The 11,515-nt window shown below is 44.6% G+C and overlaps 1 protein-coding gene across 1 annotated transcript in view; it reads left to right on the top strand.

The window, feature by feature from the left end:
* Positions 1–1,261: 1,261 nt before the first annotated feature.
* spred1 (sprouty related EVH1 domain containing 1) overlaps positions 1,262–11,515 on the top strand; it is a 64,068-nt gene continuing 53,814 nt past the window's right edge. The window contains exon 1 of the mRNA XM_084310565.1: positions 1,262–1,900. Within this exon, the coding sequence (XP_084166691.1) occupies positions 1,869–1,900 (32 nt within the window). The 5' untranslated portion in view covers positions 1,262–1,868. The remainder of the gene's footprint in view (positions 1,901–11,515) is intronic.

Below are 11,515 nucleotides of genomic sequence, written 5' to 3'. Positions count from 1 at the left end.
CAATTCCCAATCCCCTTCCTGATCGCTGCGCATTTACCCCCCACAGTCGGTCTGGGAGAGTGGAGGCTATCACGTGCTTCCTCCGACACACGTCTAGCCAATCAACCGCTTCTTTTTTTTCACCTGGCAGCGCGGACTCTCACTGAGAGGGTGTAACGTGTGGAAGGATCACACTACCCCCCTTAGATCCTATCCGCGCTGAGCAGGCGCCCCGACCGAACTGTAGGAGTCGCTGTTTACAACGACCCGGACCCACCCCGCCAGCTTTTTCCCACCCTCTAATACTGCCAATTGTATTAGTGTGAACGGCCAGCCAAGCTGGTGACAACGCCGGAGCTGTGAGCTGGATTCGAACAGGCGAATCCAGCGTCTCCGGCGTTTGGTGACGAACGCAATCTCCGCTACGCCACCTGACCGCCCCAGTAATCACGTTTTCTGAATTGAATTATGCATTTCATGGTGTGCATATATATATATTTAAAAAAAATTATAATAATTAAAAAAAAATCATAATCTTTAGCATTCATACTTTTTTTTTTAGGTAAGCCCCATTGCCACATTGGCCACGCCAGTGCGTAGGCATTGTATAGCTGACCAATGCATGAAAAGCCGACAGCAATACAAATGTAACCTCGGCCTTTGCTACATAAATCATGAAGAGGAATCTGATGTAATTCCACGTGCTACACCAGTCAGGCAGTAAGGCATGTATAGTGTTGAGCTGTTGACCCACCATTTCACATCTGAATAAAAGAAATACAATGAGGTAGTTCACGTTTGTAAAGCTGCATAATGAAAGTAAACAACGCAATTTATTAATGGTGGTGTGTCTCTCTCTCTCTCACACACATACACACAGTCACGCACGCACACACACACGCACACGCGCACACACACATTCACACTGACTGAATCCTTCCTCTAGATTATGTTCTACTTTGCGTGCTATCACACAGACGCTTCCCTCTTCAATGTATCAATGCGTGATTGAAGGGAAACTTCTTTTGGGAAGTGCAGGGACTACTTTAGATCAACTTAGGAGGGGGAACAATCCACGTTTGCACCGTAATGCCCCAGTGCAGTGCGAAATTATAGACAATACATCACCGTTCATGTGAATATGACAAATTTTACGAGTGTGGAAATGATTTTGACGTAACCATTTTGTGTTTTCGCTAAACTCGCGGAAGGATCTCGTTTTCTCTTGCGAGAGGGGTCGACACATCCGCCCAGTTTTCCGACGTTTCATTGCCCCCGAGTTGAAAATGGAGTTCGATTAAAAAGCAGATGTCCAACAACTTCTCTTGGGGGACATTTTAACACTACGCTCCGCTCCCTTTTCACATCTCAATATCAATATTGAAATCCGCTGGAACATTCTCCCCGCGTTTGATGGCTTTTTACCGCAAGATACTCGGGACACGTTGACGGAGCTTTTCAAGTGTCGTCCTGACTGTGGACCCGAAGTTGTGGAGAATGGATGCTCGACACAGCCAGCCATAAATAACCTGCCAAACGTTGTGTACACTTTGTACATTCTCTAAGGATCCGTACGTGTTTCTGAATACCCGGGATTCGCGTCGCTGAAGGGGGATGATGCAGATGTGCAATTTGTTGTGGTCGGATTTTACTTCCAGGGGAGATAAACTGAACCATCGCTTGTCATTCCTCCTCTTGATTTAGTCCCAGCAGCGAGCTAGTCGAGGCTACAGCTACTGGGGTTCCAGAGCTCCCGTTGTAAAGACCGTTTACTTTGTTTAAAATCCAAGTTAGGGTTGATTTTTTGATGTGAAAGAAGAAACATGGTGATATTTGTGGTCACTGCGTCGTCGATGCTATTGCTAGGCTTTGGATCCCCGTGAGAGAAAATGAGCGAAGATCCGACAAATCCAAACAACGAGTGAGTTACTTTCTGCTCCATTCTGCTCCATTCTCATCAAATGCTGCAATGATATCATGTGTATCAACGCTGTACATGGTGCTCTGTGTGCATCGCTGCTTTCCACCTCTTATTCGAGATCAAGTCAAGAAACCTGCACAAATCGACCAAACAAACCCGATACTACACCGCTATAGTCAGTGTGTAGTATCTGTGTTTTGTTTAGACTATTTGTGGAGGTTTCTGAATGACCTGATAAGAATAGAAATACAATCTGACAGGCCCATACTAAAATGTGCTTTGGTTATGTATTCATTGTCCTTTTGCTTAATACAAATGTAGCTACATTTCATAGATCTGCTATACTTTGATTTGATGGAAAAGTAGTTAAACTAGTTAATGCTATTCGAAACAGTTACATTGATTCTGCTGAATTATCTATTCTACAAAAGGACACTTGTGTCCCAGAGATATTGCTGTACATGTTGTATTCAAAATGTTCTTGTTATTAAGGCCATGGCCTCTCATTCATTCATAGCTAACAATTTGTATCGATAATTTTATATGCACACACGCTCAGTACTTTATGTACAAATAGCGTTATCTTGACATTTTAGATCCGTATTAAAATAAACAATTTACCATGATATCCGGTTGAATAACGTGATATAATTCTGGGGGAAATATGTATTACGTTTGAATCGTTCTTAAATGTAAATGTGCTTTCAGGCTGATCGCTGCAATGTCAGCTTCCAAAGGCTGAAGATGCCATATTTTTTTCTCAATCACACTCATTTGCATATCACAATCTCCATTCATAAAAATGTTAAAAAAGGGCACGCCGACATCCAAATATGTCGACCCTGTACGCGGAAGGCAACGCAGATGTAATTGCAATCTATACGTGTGGTGTTTGGTGCACGTTTCACTCGTGTTCGCGGTGAAATGGTATTGTTTTAATGGGCTGATCCCTCTGCGTGCGCGCTTGTTGACAGTCAGTGAGAAATATCTGCTCGGGAGGTGCTGCGGTCACGTGATCCCCTCCATTCATAAAGTACCTGCCTGCCCATTCACAGCACAGCACTGTTTCGCATTGCACTGACGATCACACAAAGATCATATTCTCATTGAATAGAATGGAGAAAACCGATCCAGTTAATTGTTAACTTGAAATAAATTACATTGTTTTGTTGGCAATCCAAACATGACTTGCCTTAGGCCTAGTCTGTATATATATTATTTAGGTTTATATATATATTTGAGGAAGTGATATGCGTTTATAAACGTTCACACATGTCTCATGTCATGGTTTAATGTCCGAAACACCCTTGTCCTTTTCTCTGTTGCATTATCTGGAGCACATAGCGTTGATTGCTTTTAATGCAGGGACACTTTGTCCTAGCATTTTACAGTCTGTCATTTTACATAACATACCTCCACATCAGCTGCAGATCCACAGTGTGTGTGTGTGTAGGCTGTATGGTGCTCTCCTTCAAGACTAGGCCTACATGATGACAGCAGCTAAGATGGCTAACATTATGATAAAAATATCCTGGCTACGGTTTCACCGCCTCTTTGCGTATATTGTATGAATCATATACTTGGAGTGAATAGAAGACCAAGCATGGCCAGAGCTATTACCTATTTTGAATAGCTTGTGTCTGATGGTGACAAAGGCAGTCAGTCACAAAGGATCCAGTTATTTTGATGGTCCTTGACTGGACGCCATTTTGACTCCTCAGATTTGATGTGACACCTGTAGGGAGGGTGGGCGTGGGCCTATCAGTCTTTTTTTTATTGGATGAAGAACGTTAGTGTTTCTTAAACGTTGAGCTACTCTGTCTGCCTGACATCACCATCAGAGATCTGGAGCCATTTTCTAATTTTCCTTTTTCATTATGAAATCTCCAGCTTTTTTGTTTTGCAATTAGGTCCACTAAGTGTAATCATATTTAATACGTTACACTTGTGAGAAATCACGAGAAGTATCCTTTTCTGTTTCACCAAAGAAAATAGTTTGTATTTGCCTGGGCTTAATATTTAGTTATTCCACATTCATAGACATATCATGAAATGTATTTGTCACTTAAGTAGCATCTGTCACAAGATAACCCTTAAGTGGTTTGTCCTAATTGATAGGTGGTTAAGCCAAGTCCGTGTGCACACAGCACGCCCTGCTCCGAGAACATGCAGCGTGGCCATTGCAAGCTTATAACTGTACCACATCCGGACATCCATGGCAGACCGAATCGGTATGAAAGAAAATGTGGTTATAACTTTGAATTGGGTGTATACAGAGTATCACAAATAACCAAACATTAAGCTTGTCTGAACATTTCTGAGTTATGCAGTGATGTGGTTATCAGAAAAGTAGACAGACTATCTTTTATGCGCGAGGAATGGCTCCGTTCATCGTCGTTTCCATGGACACAGTGAATAAACAAGGCCGCACAGATGCTGTGAAATTTAATTATTTAACTTTTTTCAACTCATTTTTGGTTCTTATTTATAAAAGAGACATATTGGGGCGGGGGAGGAAACAATAATATAATATTATTCATTCAATATGTTAAAGGGAAATAATACGAGGTATAGGAATCGCAGGTTAGTTTACTTGCTCTTTGGGTCGATGTGTTCGACTGTGGAACGTCGTCCAACTCTGCGTAGGAGTGCAGTGTGTTGGTGTGAGGAGTGTGGTGTGATGTAAGCCTAATGGTAGTTTTGAAAAACAAGCAGTATGATCATGCAGAGACACAAGTGAGTGTTTGATTTATTGGGGGATATGCACTCTGCTGTATTTCAGTAAATTTTTCTCTTCTGGCATTTGTCTCAGCAAGTGCAAAGTAGTCTGTTGCCATTTGTCTCAGTGTGTTTGGATGTTTTGCAGTGTGAGCACCACCAGTGTGTTTTGTTGTTTTGCAGTGTGAGCACCAGTGTGTTTTGTTGTTTTGCGGTGTAAGCCCCAGTGTGTTTTGTTCTTTTGTAGTGTGAGTGAGCACCAGTCCACCAAGTGAAAGTGTCAGTAGCCTCAATGTACTTTGTAGGACTGTCCTCAACAATAAATTAAAATTCTTGGTTGACTAATATAATAGTCATAGGACTTTGTTGTCTCTGCTAATTGATTAGCCTAATCAATAGGTTTGATTGACAAATCTGTAAAGAGTTGTGTTTCCCACATGCAATCATCCGGTAGGAGGACCCATCTAAATCATTTTTCAGAAAATAGCCAATCAATTCTGCATGGACACCCCCCCTCATAACAAAACGACTAACAAAGTCACAAGTCAACTAAGACCAACCCAACTGATCAATCGACTGAGAGAGGGTAGGCCTAGGCCTAGAGCTTTTCAATAAAGATGATTCTGGTTCACATTTTGATTCTGAAGCTTGTGTTATTACATTTGTTCCTACATCACAGCTTTTATATTCTCAAATATAATTCAGGTTACTGTTACTTCAGGGCCCCCTCTCAATCGTCCAAGTAATTACAAATTGGACATGAAGCCTTGCCTAATTAGTCATTATAAGCCTACAGAGTGACTTGGCTTAAAATTGCTATGAGGCCTCATACATTTAGTTGATAAAGGTTGATTGCCTCCATAGTTCATTCATTAAGGCTAGGTCCCTCTATTTTAAACTACTGTAGTACTCTTGTATTGTCGGCTGCCAGTCAGGTGATTTTTCTCTCTTTCTCTCTCTCTTTCTTTCTCTCTCTTTCTCTGTCCTCTTCCTATCTACGTGATTGATTTGACAGCTCAGCGTTTTGTCTGCCAATCTGGGTGTTGTGATCTTATCACCTAAGGGCTGTTTTGTTCACTCCTCATTCCTCCTGGTGAGCTTCCCAAACACATTCCACCCAAACAACCCCCATCCTGTCCTGAAACGACAAAAGGGGAGAGACAGCTACTTCAGCTGTTATTAAAGACGAGTGCTTTACAGCTCAGATAATTGCCTGTGTCCTGTCCTATGGCCCTTATGTTAGGCTAAATCATTTCCTGGACCTCTTTTATGGATAGTGTTTATTATTATTATTATTATAATTTTTTGCCAATTGTTGAACATGACCAAAACAAATATTGGCTTTATTGCTGCACTTAGTACATATCTTTAGGCGTATGTTATCTTGTCAAAGCCTGCCGAGCCAAGTTTGGCTTCTGTATTCCTTTTGGGGGAATTGTTACTTGCAACGGTAATGGCCTGTGTGGACTGTATTGGAATTTCTGTTATCTAATTTCGGACGGCGTGTTTTTGAATGAAGTCGCAGTAATAGACAACCCGTTTGATTGTAGGCAAAGCATGGTCTTTATGTTAGTTGCAATTTATTCACAAACTTTTGGTGTATAATGAGGTACGGGGGCTTGGATTCAGATCTGAATAAATTTGTACTGACGTCGCTTAACCGTAGATCTTGTGGAGAGACCTAACATTTCACAGTCTCTCCACAATGAACATTTACCGCACTGGCTTTCCCTTCAGACATTCACAGTGATGACAATTAGACTATGCAGGATGATATCAGTTGCATAATCGTTGAAATCACTTTGTGTACAGACACTTTATGATCCGGCGTCTGTTTGTCCTATTTAGAGGCCGGCGTATTGTTCTGCAGGACGAGTGACAATAACGCTCTATATAACCCGACGTCTCGGGACAGCCTGTAACCGTGGACATGGCCAGCGAGCCCGACAGGCCCCTGTTATGAATGTGGTGGACTGTTCCATTCTCATCGCCAGATTTGGACCTGGATCCTGTGTATTTTAAACCCGAGCCAATTCCCTCTAGTAATTTTCATTTCCTCTTCAAGTATTTTAGGACCAGACACAAACTGGCGAAAATGTCAACCACATGCAGTGGTGTAGTCTAGCTTTCTGCTGGGGGTACACTGTGACTATTGGGGGCGGGGCGTGGCCCAAGCAGCATTGGGGGTGTGGCCTAAGCCAGGTAGGGCGGCAGCCGCGGCACTATTTCTGACAGAAAGCCAGGGAGACTTATCCCTTTTGTCTAATCATAATAATAATAATAATAATAATAATAATAATAGATATATAATAATATATGCATCCACACATAACTGAGAGTCTGAGAGCATTCAGTAACGGGTATATGAAAGCCAATTACATTTACAGCTTTTACAGCTGGGGGAGATTGAAATGCAGAGAGTATACATAATCTTTTACATTTAGCAAATGTACCCAGTGTACCCCTAGACTACACTACTGAGCCAGTGCTTAGAGCGTGTTCCTATCCATTTATCTCATTCCTAAGGCGATGGGGTGGTAGTGTGAGGCCCCGCTCTGCCCCGCCGGGCCGTGTGTATGCAGGCTATTAGACCCAGGGTAGAACCTTCCCCGGTTCCCCCCTCTTCTATCTCACCACCAGATAGCGTGTCTCTTTTTTTTTTTTTTTTTTCTCTTCCTCGAGGAGGGCCTCTGATGTTGTTCATGGACCGTATCTCAATGCCTCTAAGAAGTGCTTTTAGCAGTAAGTGTCTGAATTGTGGATATTGTTTTCAGTCGTGCTGCATGCGGGAGCATGAAGGCTGGGCCTTGTGGAGCTCTAGGCTGCTGCAGCTGGGCTGAGACGGGTCTTTCCTGCGAGCCCACAGACATAAAAGGGCACAGATGTAAATCCTAAACCTTGTGTCTTTGATTGAGTTTCCAAACTCTTTGAAAAACAGGAAGGGTTTTTGTGTGTCCGTGTGCACGCTTGTGCTTCTTTTCTCTGGGAACCCTTGTCATGCGGGTTTGTTTTCTATAAAAGCTAGGCCCCGGACGGCCGGACCGCTACATCAGTGGATTTACGTAAATGACAACTTTGTCTTATTAAAAAGGGAACCATTTTATAAGCCAGACTTTTCATCCAGCAAAGTAAATAACCTATTAGATGTAAAAAGGCTTATCTGTGCTCAGTCGTTTTGATCTGACTGGTGGAATATCTTTTAGAACTTGAATAAAAAAATTAGGGATGCATCGATATGGAAATTTGCCACCGATACCGATTGTTCAACTAACACAATCGGCCGAACCGATATTTGTGGCACATTTTTCTTTTTAAATATTTTTTAATTTAAATTTTTTTTGTAATATATATATATATATATTTTTTATGAAACTACTGTATATTTGTCTTACAAATTGTGCTCACCGATATGAACATAGGCCTCTTTACTTACTTAAAAAAAGGAAACATCAAGAAATAGCACTATCTCTCTCCCAGTATGTTCTGCAGGGCTGCAGCTAGATACTTGTTCTCCCAGCATGGTCTACCTGCTGGGCTGCAGCTAGATACTATTGTCTCAACCAATGAAATTTTGATTGACAGTCGATTCTGCCAATTACGTCACACCGCTTGCACCCGCCTCTGCTGTTACCACCAATCGGCAAGCGCGTATACATTTTTTACTTCTGCTTTTGTCCGCCATTGATTTTGACGAGAGAGGTTTTCTAGAACAACACGTTTAGCTTTTAGCTCCGCAGGATGACTTAAATGAGGCATAATGATTTTACTGCAACTAATGTTATAATAAAACAAAGCCTTTCTATACATGTGTCTGATTGAAAACGTTATTAACAGATTGCAGAATGGGTAAAACTCGGGCTCTGTGAGCAACGGAAGGAACTGAGCTAGTATGAACACGTGCTTGCTACGTTCGGGTAAATAATATGCTGATGTTATTGAACGTGTAACACTAACTATATAACGTTAATGCCACAAAACGAATGCCTTGTTAATCATAAGTAGTAACTTTGATGCAGTAGCGTGTGTGTGTGGGGGGACTGGGGACGCCGTTGTGCAGGTCGCGAGTGAACTTTTTTTTGTCTTGACGCTACACAAATTGATGGATATTTATCGGCTACTGCCATCGGCACATTCGAGTTTATCGGCCGATAGGCCGATTGCAGTCAACAAGGCACTTATCGGCCGATACCGATACCCGACCGATACATCTGTGCACCCCTACCAAAAATCGTATCGGTTGGAACTTGGAAAATGCTTCATCGTTACTCCTGAGTTGTAGAGTTGGGCCCTGGACAGACTCAGAGGACAAGCCAGTGTAGCTTTGCTGGTTTAAAAAGTGAACTTGACTGACTGACTCTGAAGACAAGCCAGTGTAGCTTTGCTGGTTTAAAAAGTGAACTTGACTGACTGACTCTGAAGACAAGCCAGTGTAACTTTGCTGGTTTGCCATGCCTTTCTGTTTTACAGCTCACCAGAATGTGGTGGTGACGATGCTGATGAGGATGATGATGTTACTGTTTCGCCAGCTTTGTGATGATGTGGGCTTTCTCAACAACGGGGCCACACTGTGATAGTTTACAACTTGTTTCATAGCTGTTTCTCTTAACAGCCACAACGGACCGTCATCATGGTTTGGTGGTCTCTTCTTTCCAGTGTGCTCCCGAGATGTTTGGATGGTTTCTCCCACAGACGACCCCCACCCCCTCCAAGTCCCACCAGTCTCAGAGTCTCTGCAGTAACTATGACGATTAGAAGCCGGGTCCCTGGAGACTACTTTCACATCAAAGCAGACCAGAGACGCCGCAGCAGTCCAAATTTGCGGTTCCTCTTTTTTTTTCTTTTTTTTTGTAATGGCAAGCGCAAGGTTTTAATTTTCTAAATGCTTGTGGTTCAAATTAAGATCATCTCAATATGTGACTCTGATTGATGTTTGAGAATAGTTTTTCTGCTTTTGATAAGTGGGGGGGTTCTCTTTTTTTAAATTTGTGTGATTTATCGCGGCGCTGCCCGGAACGTTGTCGTTGTGGGCTGCGGGGCCCAAGCCGGTAATGGAGGGGTTGGTTAGCTTCGGCGCGAGGCAGAAAATCAATGTTACAAAAATTTTGTCTCGAGAGCAGGCGGGTGTGACATTCATGATACTGGTCAAAGGGCTCATCTTTGATTTGGGCTTCTAGCTGTTGTCAATGATGGATGCTAACAGAAAAGTGTCCTGCTAATTCCTCTCTGTTGGCTTGTATTTCCTATAGAGGGAGCTGGTTATGTCGAAGGAGAAGGGGAGATTGGCTGTGTGGGGCGCAGCAGTAGAGCAGGCTGGCTTTTCTCTTTTTTTCTGAGTGTGGTGGTAGCTAAGCTGAATGTTCTTGTGAGAGAGATGACTCACTTGTCAGCCCGAGGTGTTGAGGGGAGATACAGCAAATTTCTATTTCACTTCTCTTTCTGTAGCCGACATATTGGTTTTCACTGTGGCTTTAATACAGCAGCTTGTGATGTCGGCTCTCTTTAGCGTTTCCTGTCTGCCTTTTTTCCCACGAGCGGAATTAGCACCTGACAGACAGAGCTCCGTCAGAGCGGTCTCTTGGTGTGGCCCTTCATGACGGTCTCTTGGTGTGGCCCTTCAGGAGGGTGTCTTGGTGTGGCCCTTCAGGAGGGTCTCTTGGTGTGGCCCTTCAGGAGGGTCTCTTGGTGTGGCCCTTCAGGAGGGTGTCTTGGTGTGGCCCTTCAGGAGGGTGTCTTGGTGTGGCCCTTCAGGAGAGTGTCTTGGTGTGGCCCTTCAGGAGGGTTTCTTGGTGTGGCCCTTCAGGAGGGTCTCTTGGTGTGGCCCTTCAGGATGGTGTCTTGGTGTGGCCCTTCAGGAGGGTGTCTTGGTGTGGCCCTTCAGGAGGGTCTCTTGGTGTGGCCCTTGAGGATGGTCTCTTGGTGTGGCCCTTCAGGATGGTCTCTTGGTGTGGCCCTTCATGACGGTCTCTTGGTGTGGCCCTTCAGGAGGGTGTCTTGGTGTGGCCCTTCAGGAGGGTCTCTTGGTGTGGCCCTTGAGGATGGTCTCTTGGTGTGGCCCTTCAGGATGGTCTCTTGGTGTGGCCCTTCAGGAGGGTCTCTTGGTGTGGCCCTTGAGGATTGTCTCTTGGTGTGGCCCTTCAGGACGGTCTCTTGGTGTGGCCCTTCATGATGGTCTCTTGGTGTGGCCCTTCAGGATGGTCTCTTGGTGTGGCCCTTCATGGCGGTCTCTTGGTGTGGCCCTTCAGGATGGTCTCTTGGTGTGGCCCTTCAGGACGGTCTCTTGGTGTGGCCCTTCATGGCGGTCTCTTGGTGTGGCCCTTCAGGATGGTCTCTTGGTGTGGCCCTTCAGGACGGTCTCTTGGTGTGGCCCTTCATGACGGTCTCTTGGTGTGGCCCTTCAGGATGGTGTCTTGGTGTGGCCCTTCAGGAGGGTCTCTTGGTGTGGCCCTTGAGGATTGTCTCTTGGTGTGGCCCTTCAGGACGGTCTCTTGGTGTGGCCCTTCAGGATGGTCTCTTGGTGTGGCCCTTCAGGATGGTCTCTTGGTGTGGCCCTTCATGGCGGTCTCTTGGTGTGGCCCTTCAGGATGGTCTCTTGGTGTGGCCCTTCAGGACGGTCTCTTGGTGTGGCCCTTCATGGCGGTCTCTTGGTGTGGCCCTTCAGGATGGTCTCTTGGTGTGGCCCTTCATGATGGTCTCTTGGTGTGGCCCTTCAGGATGGTCTCTTGGTGTGGCCCTTCATGATGGTCTCTTGGTGTGGCCCTTCAGGACGGTCTCTTGGTGTGGCCCTTCATGACGGTCTCTTGGTGTGGCCCTTCATGGCGGTCTCTTGGTGTGGCCCTTCAGGACGGTCTCTTGGTGTGGCCCTTCAGGACGGTCTCTTGGTGTGGCCCTTCAGGATGG

This window comes from Notolepis coatsorum (genome assembly GCF_963971535.1).
Source record: "Notolepis coatsorum genome assembly, chromosome: 3".
Lineage (NCBI taxonomy): Eukaryota > Metazoa > Chordata > Actinopteri > Aulopiformes > Paralepididae > Notolepis > Notolepis coatsorum.
This window is presented reverse-complemented; position numbering and strand designations above follow the sequence as displayed.